Source organism: Lycorma delicatula, chromosome 4, assembly GCF_047948215.1.
Source record: "Lycorma delicatula isolate Av1 chromosome 4, ASM4794821v1, whole genome shotgun sequence".
Taxonomy (NCBI): domain Eukaryota; kingdom Metazoa; phylum Arthropoda; class Insecta; order Hemiptera; family Fulgoridae; genus Lycorma; species Lycorma delicatula.
The window spans coordinates 119,752,803-119,770,104 of record NC_134458.1 but is presented as its reverse complement, the minus strand read 5'-3'; the positions used below and the strand labels follow the sequence as shown (position 1 = coordinate 119,770,104).

The 17,302-nt window shown below is 30.7% G+C and overlaps 1 protein-coding gene across 3 annotated transcripts in view; it reads right to left on the bottom strand.

Annotated features, from left to right (window-relative positions):
• Window positions 1-874: 874 nt before the first annotated feature.
• LOC142323820 (zinc finger CCHC domain-containing protein 8 homolog) overlaps window positions 875-17,302 on the bottom strand; it is a 37,736-nt gene continuing 21,308 nt past the window's right edge. For all 3 annotated transcript variants that reach the window (XM_075364072.1, XM_075364071.1, XM_075364073.1), the window contains exons 5-8: window positions 15,166-15,293; window positions 13,608-13,806; window positions 5,818-5,963; window positions 875-2,119 (exon numbers count right to left, since the gene is read on the bottom strand). In XM_075364072.1, the coding sequence (XP_075220187.1) occupies window positions 1,739-2,119; window positions 5,818-5,963; window positions 13,608-13,806; window positions 15,166-15,293 (854 nt within the window). In that variant the 3' untranslated portion in view covers window positions 875-1,738. The remainder of the gene's footprint in view (window positions 2,120-5,817; window positions 5,964-13,607; window positions 13,807-15,165; window positions 15,294-17,302) is intronic.

Genomic DNA, 17,302 nt, shown 5'->3' with positions numbered 1-17,302 from the left:
TTAAAATTTAATTAAATGTTTTATTATTAGTTATGAAATGACACCTATCTTAATGAAGCTTATATATTAAATTACCTGAAACTATGACAATGATAGAAAACTATTCTCACCTCAATAACAATATTTGTTAGAAGAAAAAACAAAAAAACTAAACAGCATAGGTTTTATGGATTTTTATTTAATAGTACAACAATCATATTTCAAATTTTAAATTAAATAAATTGTTAGATAATAATAAAATAAAATGTACTATAAAAAATTTATTTTTTTCTAACCAGAAGATTGCAAACAGTATTTTTTTATTTGCTTATATATTTCACTATAATATTATTATTATCATAAGAATTATATTTTAACTACTGATTTTTATAATTGGTGGAACAAATTTTAATAATTTAAACAATTAATGTTTAATGCAATACAGTGTTATAAAACTATTACATTAATTGATTAAGTCGTACACTTTTATTTAAGCTGGAATGTGAGTTGTACATTTTATTGTTGCATTCATTTTTTAAAAAGTTATTATAATAGCGATTAAGATGTAACTGTTACTACAGAATGATTTTTACATTAAATACTGATATAAACTTAACTTGAACTCATCCTGTTATTTATTAATTTCAAAATGTATCACCCTGTCTCATTGATACAGTAATTTCTCAGTAGTCTGGTAAAAAAAACTAAAAACTACTATCAAGTATTTTAAAGGTGGATTTAATCAATACGATAAGGAAATTGAAAACAGTTCTTAAGAGTAAACAGGAAATCAGAAGTTTGCAAAATAGGAAAAGAAATAGGAAAGTTGACAACTGTAGTATTAATTCATGTATAAATGTACTTTAAATGAAAGACACTTAATAAAAAACAATAATAAATCTGTCAAATAAATAAAATTTAATAATAAAAAAACACATAAAACTAGATTATAATGGAATGGAAATGCACACAGTTAAGTAAAAATTTACTTAAATTTTTACTTAACTGTTGTATATGAATAATTATTCATACACAACAGATACATCTTCATTATCAGTATATGATTATAATGAAATTTGTTAGCGACATACATTCAACGTTCTACATTAAGCTACACTAAATATTTAGTGATAGTGATTTTTTTAATTACTCTGGTAAACTGTTTCTGAATTTTAAAAAATAATAAAACCAAACTCTAACCTAATATTATTCAATGACACTATTTATTATTAAATGGAAGAAATTAAATTAATAATTATTACTTCTGTAAAACTGTCATATATTCAAATTTTTATTTTAAGCCAACTTTCAGAAGCGTAGATATGAAGTTCAAATATATTAAGGTTATGTAGTAAATATAAATAATAAACTATTAACAACATAGTTTTCTCACAGAGAAAAACTTTTCAATTTTTTTCACTAATTTATATTACCTATAAATATTTATAGGCGATTTACAGATTGAACTATATAAAATATTAAGAATGTTTGATAATTTTTATAAACTATTAATATCAGTAAATTGCCTCGTCATAATTTACATTAATATCAAGAAAAACAAATTTTTCTTTTTAACCTGGTTTATTAAATAAAAGATAACAGCTTACTTAGACAAGTCAAAATTTATAAACTTAAATAATACAAATTCTATATTATTTTATCAACAATTATTAAAATATATGACTAATTGAACTGATACTGACGATCAAACAATTTCAAAAATGAGAAAAAAATAGTAAATTAATCACAATTAAACAAACTAATAATCGGCATTGTGATGTATACGTTTAACTGAAGATCTGACTTTGCTAAGAATACCAACCATTTTATCATAAATACCAGTAGAATCTGGTAAATTTTCAAAATTAATAACATCGCAAATATTTTGCGAAAAGGATTCTGGAGAAGGCAATTTAGAATACGGCGATACACTTTTTAAAACCGGTGTACCGAGATCAACAGACTTCATTCGACCCAAATTAGGTGATGGAGTTCTTGCAACAGATTCATTTTTTATTCTAATAACATTCATTGAAACTATTTCTTTACCTTTCAATGAATCAGATGAATCTGAATAATTTAATTCAGTAAGAATTGATTTTTTCTGTTCCTCAAGTTCAACAAGTGTTGGTGAATCGCACTGAAAAAAAATCAAAAATTTGTTTAAATCTTTTTTTTTTTTTCAGCATTTAATAACAAGAAATTATTAAAGAAAAACATCAATCGATCATACCTAGGCACTTACAAGTGTCAGGTAACTGAAATATCAGTTGAAGGAAATACTTCTTACTAAACAAATAAAATTCATTAATGTGAAAATACATACAATTAACAGACCATGCAATGTTTCACAGCTTTTCTTACAGAAAACATTTTTTAATATTTTAATATAGAACATTTACACATTACAATTTACATACAAAATGCAGTTAATGAAGATGATTAATGCCTCTCTTTACACATTTTTTCTGAGCATATATGTTACATAACAAATAGTGGTTATTGCATTGTAATTAAAATACGCGGTGTGTTTTTAAAGTTAAGATCCATTTTGAAGTAAAAACAAAACTAAAAATATAAACAAACTTTATTAGTTATGCATAAAGATCTAATTTATTTATTACTTTTCTATATAGCTGCCTTCAACTTCAGTACATTTATCATAGTATTTCACAAGCTTCTTCATGAAACTCTGTCCAGTGACTTAACCCATGCAGTAACACCATTTTCTAATTCATCATCAAATGTTTGGATGCAAGCCACTGTTTAAGGTGAAGAGAAAGAAAATAATTTCTGGGAACAAAGTCAGGGCTGTAGGGTGGGCAACAGGATTTTCCCCAAAAAATTTTTCCAATTACATTACTGCCTGATTTGCCTTGTGCAGCCAGGCATTGTTCGCAAAAACAAAATCCTGCAGGACAGCATCCCTCACATTTATTTTTTTATAGGGGGTTTTCAATTTTTTAACATTTTGCAATTTGTATTGGCAGTCACAGTAATTCCACGATCCCTAAATTTGGCAAGTAAGATATCGAATTTGTCCCCAAAAAGAAAACAGTAGCCATAAGCTTCTTTACTGAATGTTTTTGTTTGAACTTTTTGGTCTACGAGATACTCAGTCTAGAGATGATGAATGCCACCAATGCACTGACTGCAGGCTTTGTCTTGGCATTCAAAAAAGAAATCCAGGTTTCACTTCCCATAACAATGTGATACACCCAAAACAAAATTCCATCACCTTCATTTTTGTAATGCTGTGAAAATTCATTTCCTTGATGACATTGATGAGACATTTTTCAGTCAAAACTTCATAAATCAAAGTTCATGAAACATCAAAAGACAATTGTGACAAGGTAAAGCGCTGGTTTTCTTGAATTTTCTTTTTCAATAAAATCATCTTATCACAAATGGCCAGCTACTTCATCCTTCTCAAAATGAACGGCACCCTGTCTTACTTTACTTTACTCTGTGTCACTCATAACATTCGGCCCAGAAAAATAAAAAAAATTGCGTGTGAATTTCAGTCATAGAATTGTTTTTTGTCATCAAAAATTTATTTACTCCTCATACTTCACAATCTGTAGGATCATGAATTGTAGCTTTAAATTAGCATAAATGTGTAAATAAAACAACAAAATGGCTACAGTATTGTTGCTAACAGTTGACTAAATGAACTATATAAGCACTAACTGTTTACATCACTTATACAGATGCCAAATTCAAAATGGACCTCACTTTAAATACATGCCTTGTGTAATATAATCTTATTAAAACATCCATGACAGATGTAGTAAAAAAACTGTATTTAATCATATTAACATATCATATGATTATCTGAATCATCATATAGTAAACAATTTTTAAAACCTTTTTGAAAAAGATATAAAATAGATACCCAAAAAGCCTGCTGTAATAATACCCCTTAACTTAATCAAAATGAATAATTGAAGGATTACGTAACTTTTACAGCAGACGATTTTACCTTTTAAAAACATTAGTTTCATAATGTTCCCTGCTGCTGAGCACACTGTTTTTACAATATATAAGTCAAAAGATTTTTGCTACCATTCTTTGATGTTCCTTTATATCATATAAAATTTAAATTTATATAATCATATATCAGAATATGTATCACTTTAGAAGACAAAAATTTGAAACTTAAAATATCAAGTGTACCGTAAACAAACATAAGTACCATAACTTGTGAATTATCGCATTAAACTGTAAAAAAAAGAGAGGGAAAGTATGCTGTTATGTACTATGAACTCATAATAGTCTCATAGTATAATCAGAAATAAATTTCAATGGAATGTATTAACTACTAAATATAATGTCAATTTGCATACCTTTATCATTCAACTACAGTTTCTGTAAAGGCTTTTTTTTAGACAGTAAAGCAACAATAATGGGACCAATGAAGAAGGATCATTTTTATTGATTTAGAAGATCTGTCAGGTTACATCACATTGAAGTATTGCAATTAACAATCGGAATTAAATTTTAACTAAAATACAAACTGAAGAAGGCTCTTATCTGCAATTAAATGACTGTGATAAGAAATCGATTTACAACCATTCCCCAGGAATGAAGTAGGCCGTCAGTAGACTCATTGTATATCTTCTTAGTAAAATGTTTACAAGGATAAATGTTGATTATTTTATTTGATCTATTAGAAATCTTTGTAAATAAAAGAAGCAAACAAAGGATCATAAAACTTTTCCAGCACTGCCCCTTACTTTGAACAAAATTTTAAAATGTAAGTAATAATAATAAAAGTTAAGTTAGTAGTATAACATTTACTTAATTCTAAACCAAAATTATTACTATTATTATTCAGATTTTTAAATGAAAAATAAATAATTTTAGTATCATCAAGTTAATAATTTTATTAAATAAAATAAAAATTGCAATTTGTAATAAATTATTTTTTTTAAATTCTTAAGTCAGACTCCATGGGAGCCCCTTTCTTAAAATGTTTAAAATTTTAAATAAGCCAGCCCAATTTCACGTAATGTTATTAAAGCTAAATTAAAAAACCAAATATATATATATATATATATAACAGTGGTCATATATAGCCAAATCTAAACTTTAATTAAAAACAGATTGATACGAGGCAAAACTGTTTAGAAATAATGTTGAGTAGCTCCCCACTTCTAAATCTGATTTTCTTAAACCTTTGATATTTAAAATAATCTAAGTACTTTCATTTTAATAAAGCTCAATTATCTACGACTATTGCACAAAATATAAAAAATTAAAATTGCTAAAAACTACCTCTCCCTCTTTTTAAATTTTGTAAAAATTTAATGCAATTAATGCCCAATATATATTTTTTGAGCCATATTAACTAATTTATGTTCAGCCAGTCTGCAAATTAATTCAAAATACATGCCAACACACTTTCTGTAATTTTTTTATTAAGGGGACTTGAAACATTGACATCTGCAAAAACTTTTTGGCCAACTCCTGTGATTTCCCTTTACAATTATGCTGCTAGCAATAATAGAGCTATAAATGGATATGTATAAATACCCATAAAAGATTATTTAATTACACAATAGCAACACTATCAAAATTTTATAGTCTATATATCTTCTTTTTTTTAGATTTAACTTTCAGAAAGATGTTAAATGCATATCATTATTATGTATTATTTAAAATCATCTCAAATGATGGGAAGAGATTGTTGTCACTTATGCTTCCAAACACTAACTTTGTTAACACTGTATTGGGATTTAAATAAAAACACTACAATAATAGTCTATAGTCTGTAAAAAAAGTAACTTTCAGAGAACATCATTATAATAATAAGCAAACATAACAAAAAAAGCTTACATTATCAGCTTCGCCAGAATGGGAAGAATATTCACCATCTTCAACATAAGTTGGTTCTGGAATGTCGTCAGGTGGAGGTGGTGGCAAAGGTTCATCAGGCAATGGTGGAACAAAACCGCAACCATCTTCAGGTAAGAAACCAATCTCTAGAATTAAAAAAAAACTGATAATAAAATCTGCTAATCAATGAATCAAAAATGGTGAAGAATGACCAAAAACAACCTAAAAACTATAACTGGAAAATTTTGTTATATTCTTGTCCTTGTTGGTCAGCAATTACAGAGAGAAGTCAATCAGCATTAATAAACAATTTTGATACTCTACAAAAGGATCATCTCTTAATATAACTGCACATTATGAAATACATGAACGTATAAACACACATTAATAGTAGACTAACAAACAAAAAAAATTGAAGTCATATATACTTTTGAATTTTAAATTTAAACTTATATGTTACCACACTTACAAGGAGGTCAGCAACACAAGAAACTATAATAATAAATGAGGTAGTTTAAGTACAATCTGTTTATCTTATTAAATATTATTCAATCATGGATGAGGCAGATGTGTTTCATTAGCAATTTAAAAAATAATTTAATTCTGAACTATCAAATCAGTAAAGCAACATTATTTTCCTTTTAGTGTTGGTATAAGCTCCTACCCATTTTATTATGCAATTTTTAATATTTGAAGTATTTGGTTGAAGATGTAGTACAACAGTATGAAGTGGTACCAACAATATAAGACAAAGACAGTTGTAAAAGATCGAGCATAATCAATAGAATAACATTTTTAGTTACAATTTGGGACACTGAATATAATTCCAACAGATCTTAATAGTCATGTGGCATCATAACATGCTCTACTGCCAAAGCTTATGGGTTATTCTATGTCAAGGGGTCCAGTTTTGAAAATTGTCCCCATTTGACCATCTCCAAATATAATCAAATTTTAGGTGGAGGTTCCCCATGGTCTGAAATGCCATTTTACCAAATTGCATCTGCTATGGCTCATTTTTGGTGGCCTTTTCAAAAAGGTGTGCTACTTACTTGTAAATTGCGGACATGTAAAAATTGTTATCTTTGACTAACAATTTTGACGACAATAATAAAGATACAGATTCAAATTTTGGTACTGTTGGTTAACTTTTTATGCTATATCCAAATATGTTAGTCACAAGTTTCTTTTGGAATCTGGTTTTGAGAAGTCAAAGTTTGAGCTTATATATTTCCTTATCTAATTCTTTAATCGGAATGAGATCTTGTAATTTGAAAAAGGGAATAATTATGTGAAGGATCCTGCAGTTTCAAAGCAATTGGAATCTTATGTCAGGAAAAAACAATCACCAAATCTGGTCAAAAATATTTTATAATGATTTTTGGCCCATCTTTGAAGGCTTATATATCAGGTATACCTTCTTAGAATTTGTTAGTTTTATAATAGGTGGAAAGGACAGCTTTAAAACAACATAATCCACGCATTTTGTTTTTTGATCCATATATTACAGTAGGTAAGAAAGCTTATCAAAGATAATTAATCTTTTGCATGCAACAGATTTTTAATCTGTGGACATTTCCAGTTGATTACAACAGCTAAAGGTAGAAAAACATTCAATGCTTCAGAATATAATTAGATTTTTTAAAGAATGGTCTAAAATTCTAGAATGTTCTTTATTTTGAAAAAAGGGTATATAAGCATCAACTTTTTGTGAATAAGCATAGTTGCCAGTGAATAACTTCTATAATCAGTTGTGACATTTATTGTTATCTCAAACTGAATTTTAAATTGTTTTAAAATGAGTGAAGTCTCAGCCCCTGCCATTTTGGCTCTGAATGCCTCAAGTCTTTAATGTTTAATTATGGAAAAGCTTTTTTTATTGCCCGAGGAAGAACTATCAGCAATGGACAAAGAACTTTTACAGCGACGATCAGGAATTAGCTTTAATGAAGATGCTGATATATGTTCCTGTCATAATAATGTTGTGCTGAGGAAGTTTGAATTCCTACAGAAAGACTGCTGTAATCCATTTGAAAAATAGTCACACAAAGCCAGAGGATTATGGTCTATTGATATTGATTCTACTGACAGATTAAAAGCTTTAACAAGATATGACTTTAAGCCAGGTCAAAAATTTATGCCCATGATGTAGGCAAGAATTGGCTCAAAGAGAAATTCAGACAAAGGATGATCAACCAGAATCAGAATCTAGTGAGTGATATGGAAATGCTAGAGGCTTCTGGAAGAATGGATGCCTCACTGTCAGTGCCAGAATTGTTAGGGAGCTTGAGAGAAGAATTACTTTCTTGATCTACACCAACTGGAAGACTCGCAGAGAATGGACTACTGTGGCTGGCTTCCTCAGTTTCCTCGCCCTGAGCAGAATGGCTGAAGGAATATAGTAGAGTAGCACCCTAGGTAGCTAGGGATTGCCTGGGCAGTTGATTGGCCGGAGGTAGGCATATTGGCATAGAGCCATAGTTAGTAAAAGTAATGGTGATCATTGTTAATGTTAGCTGTTGGTGGAACGATGACTGCACTGCCGAGGGTATGGATAACCAAGTAACCGTGTGAGGTGTAGCATCATTTTGACGAGGGCAGTTTTTGAATGAGTAAGCATCATGTCAGTGGGATGGCGACTGCACTGCCAAGGGCATGGATTCCCATGCAGCTGAGGTGTAGCGGCATCCTGATGGTGGTGGTAAGTGAAAGTAAATGTCACGTAGGACTCTACGATGGAGCTGAGTGGGAGTAGGAGGTCTGTCTGCCTCTCCCTGGTAGATAGACTGGAGTCCATAATGAAACCAAGTCAAGGGTATGAACTGAAGTTGAGTTCACTAAGGGAACTAGGAAAAAATTGTTGTGAACAACATTTTTGGTGGTATGTTATTATTCACTTGCCTCGAATTTATGAGACATTTACACACGAATTGGCTCTATCAAATGTAAAACTAGGTGCGGGGTTCATGTTTCCGCGAACTCAGTAGGTAGTTCAGAGGGCAATGATGTAGGACATTCAAGATGTCCAGATGAGGCCTGCAAGGAAGGTAAAAGCTGAGTTTATAAACCACTGATATAAATGTCTACAGAGGTATTTACATCACGGTATCCCAATGAGGCCTGGCTTATTACTATGAGATGTAAAAGGTTAGAGGGCGAAAGACAACTCCTGTTAAAGCCCATCAGGGCTATGAACAGGGGGGTGGCGACCGGAAGTGCCACAAGGAAGGTGTGTTTTCCCCTACGGGGTTGGGATGCCTCACTGTCACCACTTTGAATCTCTCCTTTGAAGCTTAAATATGTCAGCAAATGGGATTCAAAAGGCTACCTGAAGCAGAAAATAATAGCACAAGAGGCTATTGCTACTACAGCAGCAGCTGCTGCTGGTTTGATTATTACTGATGTAATGCAAACATTAAAGAGTAAGCAGTGTCAAGGATGTAAAGATCTGGATATCCTGATTAAAAAGCTCAAAGCCAAACTTTTGATCTCAGCTCGCCCACAACTAGTTTACATTTTGACACTGGCACCCAGTAGCTGGAGGATTGAGAAAACAGCTGATGAATTCCAGGTTTCAATGCGTATGGTGAAACAGACCAGGAAGCTCAAATCTGAAGTTGGTATTTTGGCGAAACCAGAAAAAAGGAGGAAAAAATTGAAGGATGCTATTAGATAACAGGTCCTCAAATTTTTTGAAAATGATGAATTTCCCCAAATCTGTCCAGGAAAAAAGATTTTGTTTCAGTTAGGATCAATGGGGAAAAAGTCCAAATGCAGAAATGTTTACTTCTGTGCAATTTAAAAGAGATGTTCATAGCTTACTGCATACATTATGGCCGTGAAATTGGCTAATCAAAATTTTGTGAACATAGGACAAAGTGGTGCATTACAGTTGGTGCTGTTGGTACATAATCACTTTGTGTTTGTAACATTCATCAAAATGTTAAGCTCATGATAGCTGCAATATCCATCAAAGATGACTACAAGATACTGATTGAGAAAACTGTCTGCAGTTTAGAATCTAAAGATTGCTTGCTACAATACTGTGTACAGTGTCCTGAAAAAACTGGGTTAGAGTCCTACTATTTATTAGATAAGCTTAAAGACTGACTTGGAGGAACTAATAAAATATAAATAGTGGATTCATAGACAGACACAGAGACTACTATGAAAAATTTTATTGAAGAGCTTTTCTTAAAGGATATTTGCTTGACTAGCCACTATTTTGTTTCAAAACATCAAAGTTCATATTTCAAACAACTGAAGTAAAATTTCAATGATAATCATACCATTATCATGATGGATTTTGCTGAGAACTATTAGTTTGTTGTGCAGGAATTCCATTGGGAAAACAGCCAAGCTACACTGCATCCATTCACAGTCTATTACAGTAAAAACCAGCTTTAGAATGTTAGCAATTGCATGGTCAGTGATTGTCTGTGCCATGATATCATTGCTGTTCATATATTTTTGATTGAATTGAACAAATACTTGAAGACAGTGACTGAACTAAAGCATATACACTACTTCAGTGAGTGGTTCAGCTGCTCACTACAAAAATCAAATTTGTGGCACAATGAAGACTTTGGGATAACAGCTGAATGGAAATTCTTTAGTACTAGCCACAGAAAATCACCTTGTGATGGAATTGGGGTACTACACAATCAGCAGCACGTGCCAGTCTTCAGCGACCTATAGAAAACTAGATATTGACCCCAAGAGACTTATTTGAATTTTGTAAAAATAATATACCAGGAATCAGGTTCTTTTTTATTCCACGAGAAGAAGTTGAAAGAATCAGACCGGAACAGGAAAGTCGGTTTAGTAGTGGTCATACAGTCGCTGGAACAAGAGAGAACCACCCGTTTAAGCCAGTTGGCAAAGCTAAAATCCAATTCAGCAGAGTCTCAAATGATATTTCATTACTTGAAGCTGATGTTTATGAAACTGATAAACCTAACCAAGGCATATCACTTAACACCTTGCAACCAGGCAAATATGTAGCTTGCATGTATGACAACACTTTATGGATTGGAAATATATGTAATATATCTTTTGAAGAACATGACGCCCTCATTAGTTTTATACACTCTAATAGTGTAGCTCGTTCTTATCATTGGTCCCCTAGAAAGGACACTTGCTAGATTCCAGAAAAGCACATTTTTGCTTCTCTAAAAATTATAACATTAAAATATTGAAGCACCATCAACAACATCATCATCAGGACAACAATATATGTATCCAGAATACATCCAGTCTATGATTGAGAAACAATTTAAGCTGAAGTGGAATTAAAAGTATTGTGCTAAAAGGTTTCTGACTACTTTAGATATTTTTATTTTATTTTGAAGCTACTGTGTTCTATATAATATTGTAATACTTTATTGCACTGTGTTATTACTACTATGACTATAATTAATTCTGTTTATGATTTTAAGATTTTTGTGCAATATAATAAATATTTCAAAAAAATTGTGCTTGCTATAACAGATATAATTAGCTGAAACTGTCTGCTCTGCATTCAATAGGAGGCAAGGTACAACTAATGAAGTTAACAACTTTCTATTAACAGGCAGCAAAACGGATGATATTACTTGATAAAAAATTACTTTCTATTAGAGAGTATTCCTTTAACCCATAAACATTATGGAAAACTTGCTCCCTGTTTGAAAGATGCATATCTTTCAATTCTTTTTTCTGCCACTCATAAAAACCACAAGTAAAAAAACAAACTACATGGATTTTGTAGTTTAAAAGTTGCTCTTTCTAACAAAATCTAAGAAGGTATACCCAAGATATAAGCTTTCAAAGTTAGGTAAATAATGTAGCTAAAACATTTTGACCAAATTTGATGAATATCTCGTGACATAAGCCTCCAGTTGCTTTGAAACTTTAGGATGTTGCACACAATTATGCCCTTTTTCAGGTTACAAAGGCTCATTCCAATTTAAGTAATTTATAAGGAATTATATACGCTGAAACTTGACTTACAAAATATTGCAACAATTTTTTAGCTGAATTTCAGTTGCTGTATCTCAAAACCAGGTGCTAAAAGAAACAATATTTGTGGATGACATATTTGAATTCAGCATAAAATGTTAACCAAAAGTATTAAAACTCAAACCTATAGCTTTATTACTGCCTTCAAAATTATAAGTCAAAGTTAGAATTTTTTGTATGCATGCGTGAACTACCAATAAGTACCCCCTTTTCTTCAAGAGATCACAGAAAATCAGCAATAGCAGATATAGAGGTACAATTTGGTAAAATGGCATTTAAGACCACAGTGAATGTCCACGCAAAATTTGATGAAGTTTGGAAATGGTAGACTGGGGACACCTGGTCCACTTGACATGGAATGACCCTTATATTAAACTTTATAGTTTTATTTTTCTCTTGCACAAAGGCGCCACATCACATGCTTTGGGACATCATGTTCTTATTAAATAAAGACAAGCACATTATGTCAGCGAATATGACCAAAGACATGAAATGTCACCTCATCATTCAACACTAATTTGTAAAAAATATTAACTATCTCATTAAGCATGTATGTTCAAAGGATAGAAGGAACATGTTTTAGGGCTACCACTTGGATGCAACACGTGTAACCTGTAACAAGTTTTTTTTTTTGAATTAAATGAAGTTTTTTTTTTAAAGCCTACTTTGGATTCTATATATTCTGGTGAATATATCTTTGGATTCTGGTGAAGCATCAACTTTCTAATCACTAGCAGATCGTCTGCCAAAAGATTTTGTTTCATCAATCTAACTCTTAATTAAAGACACAATGATATTTATACTGAACAATAATAGTCACTAATTTATTTCAGTAATCCAAACAATGCACAACGTGCTCTGTAACTGTCCACATCTTAACTGAACAGCATGTTAGGATTCTTCCTCATTGCCGATTAGCTACATAAGCATTCAAAAGTTGCTCCATAATTCAAACCTGCTTGAGAAGCTCCTCAATGCAATATCAGTATTATGACTCTTTTGTTTCAACACAACTTTATGGACACTACACTGCATTAATACATACCAATGGACGATTATCATTTACCAACTCTATAAGTGGTGTTCTTTGATTATATTGGAGAGTAATGAGCAACTGTTAAAGTATCAAGAGAATAGTGTAGGAAATAAGATTCTATTTCAAAACTTATTGTGTTAGTACTCTACTGGTGTTTCACTTCCAATTTTGTGAAAGGGACTCAAATTTCAACTATTAGACCAACAATGGCTACTACAACATACATACTAGAGACTTTGCAGCACCAACTTCTTACTGATAATTGTCCCAGTCTATAATGACATTTGTTCACACTAACTGAAACTAAAGTAGAAGCAACATGCACAGTTACTTATAGGAGACATAAAACAGTAAAGCAATCTAACAAAGAAATGCATCTGAAAAATTTATCAATTTTTATGAAATAAAAAACTTATACAACAGGTTTGGTTAATAGTTATTACTGCAAACAAAAGTTATAGTACAAATAAGCATTTAAGAAATGTCAGGATTCTTATCAAAAGAGTCAACTAAGTTTAAAAATAACCACAGGAAATTTATGACTTTTGAAAGGAAGAAAAACGTAGTGATAAGAATTAGGTGAACGTCACCACATGTAATATTTATAATTAATTATATTTGATCATAGACAAAAATTGTGATCAAAATACACTTTATGCCTTCAACAACAATCTATCTACACTGTACCCAATAGGAGTTAAATAAAATGCTTTAAAAGACCACACAGGAAAAGTAAAATAAAATTGTTATATACCTGGTGTTTCTTCATATTCCATGTCTGTAGCACAATTTTCTTCTGCAACTGACTCATCCTGTTGTGGAGGACTTGTAGATGGAATAACTGGTACTTTTTTTCGACAGTATGTTTTAGCTTCATTTGGTCTTAATGAATCTGCTAATCTGTCTATACTTTGATCTATACTGAATGGTGGCACTTTCATTTTATCACAATCCTAAAAACAAAATGTTTTACTCAGATAATGGCAGTAGTAAAATATATCCATTCTCACGTCAATATTAAAGAATTATAAAAAAGTAATTAAAATAAATTCACTAGTTGAAAATGTCTTTTAATCTTTACGTCACCTTCAATCTTTATTATTATTATTTATATTGTTAACCTATTCACTTGTTCTAGACATGTGGATCCGTTTTGATAATTTAGGGGAAAAAACATAAAGGCAGGTGTACAAACCCATCATTGTTTAAAAATGTCACTGAAAATATAAATGCTAAACACTGGGTCAGGACGTAAAAAGATCCCTTTCAGCATGCCGGAAGGCAGAGAGATTTCACTGATGCTAAGTAGGGGATAAAAAAAGATTTCCACCTTAAAGTGGCAATTAATTAGCATAAACAAGCCCCATCTTACAATTCCAGAAACATTTTGGTCATATCAAAAATTGTTTCAGACAAAAGTTTTAGGTAATGTTTAGAGGACTAACGACCACTTTTAAACTGATTCAATACTGTACCTACTACGGGAGGTATGATTTTTTTTTGTCTTCAAAAGCCCATTTTTTCCACCCCCTGGGTCAATGATTGATGATATTATAAAGCTTTACTTACATACATTTTAGGCCCTTATACAAAGAATAGTAGAAACTTTAAACGAATTTGATATTTTACTTAATAAGAAAGTTATAGCAATATTGTCTTTTTAAAAAAGCCCTCCCATTTCCACCCCCATGGTCCGATTTTGGCTAGTAATGAACTTGACAGATTTTGGGATGAGTTATTTTGAAGGAACAATTTGAAAGCGATTGGTGCAAAATTACGACAGTTATTGTGTCCACAAGAAAGTGAAATATATATAAACGTTTGAGCTGACTGTGGTTTTGGGGTCTGGGGGATGTGAAACGCAAAGATATGTCAAAATTTTCCGGAATTTTGACATATTTCCAGAATCATGGTACCCGTTACAATAGGTAGTTTTCTTATGAAATTTACCTAAAAATGCATTCCTTGATATCTTTTCCTCTAATAACATCAGTTTGATCTGTATATATTATTTAAATTTTTGTAAATTATGTTTTTTGTGGCAACAGTCCCAATGATAATGATTTATTTATTTCTCTTTACTCCATAATAAAACTAAATAAACTAATAACATATTTATTTAGTGCTTATTTATAAGAAAAAAAATTTAGAACTAATTTTATTTACAAATAAATAACCTATTAAAAGGATAATAAAAAATTATTTTACTTCAGAAACAATGTTAAAGTAAGAAAATAGTAATATGTAATACCAAATGTACTGCATGAAAATTCTCAACTAATTAAAAAGTAACAAAGATATTAAATACTTACATCAACAGTCTCAGAAGAAGGTGGAACATTGAAGCCTGGATATTGAATTAACTTGTTAATGTCATACTTATTACGTTGTTCAATATTATCAACAACTTCTCCTTCTTCATCATCTGGATCAGCCACAGCTAAAAATATGGTAGACAGCAAAAGATAAAATAAAACAACCAATATGTAACTGGAGTTATATAAATATGATAATCATACTTAAATCACACTCAATTCAATAAAAGAGAATAAAATTATAGAACAAGATGTCTGATAAAACTACTTCTTTGTAATTAATAATTTTAATATAAAACTTTGGAATTATAGAATAAAAATATCAAAACCAAATAAAAAAGTATCTTTAAAAAATTCGAACATATTTAAAAATAATTAGAATTAAAAACAAATTGTCTTCTATATATACTGCTGCTATATATAAAACGCTGTATTTTTTAAACTGTTAACTCAATTTAAAAAAATTGATATTTTTAATTATTTACATAGTGCATTTATTATTAACACACCAGATAGATAATTATTAAACATTCCTCATTCATTTATTAATAATGTGGTACGGAAACATTCAAAAATGCATCCTTACAAATTTTAATTACTACAGGTGATTAGTACTCTTATTTGTTTTACATCCATTTTGTAAATAAGAGACTCATAAATTTGTACTTTCAACACTAACAACAGCTGGTATAACACAACCATGCTAAGAATTTTACAACACCAACTTCTTGCTGGTAATTGTTCCAGTCTAAGATGACATTTGTTCTCACTTACTGAAACTAATGGAGAAGCAATTTAATAGTATAAGCTATATGCACAGTTACTTATAAAGTAGATAAAAAAGAATAAAGTAATCTAGCAAATGCATTTGAAGAAATTATCAATTTTTATGAAACAAAAAGACATACAAGGTTTGGTTAATAGAAGATAGGTTTTGTTCTTATCAACCCACCACGGGTTATAGTCTAGTGGTGAATGTGTCTTCCCCAAATCGGCCGATTTGGGAGTCCAGAGTTCTAGCGTTCTACCTTTACTAGGAGTCCTAGTAAAGGAAGTACTTTTATATGGATTTGGATACTAGATCGTGGATACCAGTGTTCTTTGGTGGTTGAGTTTCAATTAACCACCACACGTCTTAGGAATGGTTGAAATGAGACTGTACAAGACTACGCTTCATTTACACTCATACATATCATCCTCATTCATCCTCTGAAGTAACACCTGAACAGTAATTGCCGGAGGCAAAACAGGAAAAGAAAGAAAGGTTTGTTCTTATCAATTTTGTTAACATGTTTGATTATTTGGAGGATGATAATGACAATTGTCTTAATAAAATTGCTTTTTCTGATAAGGGTACTTTATATTTATCAGGAAAACATAAATAAACAAAAGTCTGTTTAGAAAAAATCTGGGTCTTGAACAATCTGAGAGTTTATCATGTAAGGATGTGTGACAAGTAATAAGAATGATTGATCCCTTTTTCTTTCATGAGCAAACTGTGACTGGCAATGATTAACTTGATATGTTGGAAAAATTTGGCAAATCTTAGCTACAACATTTACAACCCCAAATATTATTTTCCACCAAGTTAGTGCCACGTTACACTGAGCTACATTCATTAGTACATTTCTGAACAACAAATTTTCTAATTACCGGATTAATCATTATGGTCCAACAGCTTGGTCATTGACTTAATACCATGTGATTTCTTTGAATTGGGTTTCATCAAGGATGCTATCATACTAAGGGTTGCTAATATGGACGATTGGTATGTGGCATCACACCTGGCAATCCAATTTTGCCAGGAATTGGATTACTGCCTAGACATTGAACAGTATGTAGAATGGTAGTGCACCAATAAAGAATTATGTTGAATGCTTGTGCATTTCAAATCAAGAAAAACTTTAAAGTATGATCTACACCTTCATCTTGAAGAATCATTATTATACGTAACACATTTTTTTTTATAATCAACCAAATTTAAAGATCTTTTATGGACACCCTGTTCTTCCATTGCTTAATTTCATTTAACACCTTTGTGAAAAAATGCTTACAGACTGTAAACATTTTTTCTATAAATAAAAATTAAAATAACATTACATTAAGTTTTTAAAATAACATTAAGTTTTTTATT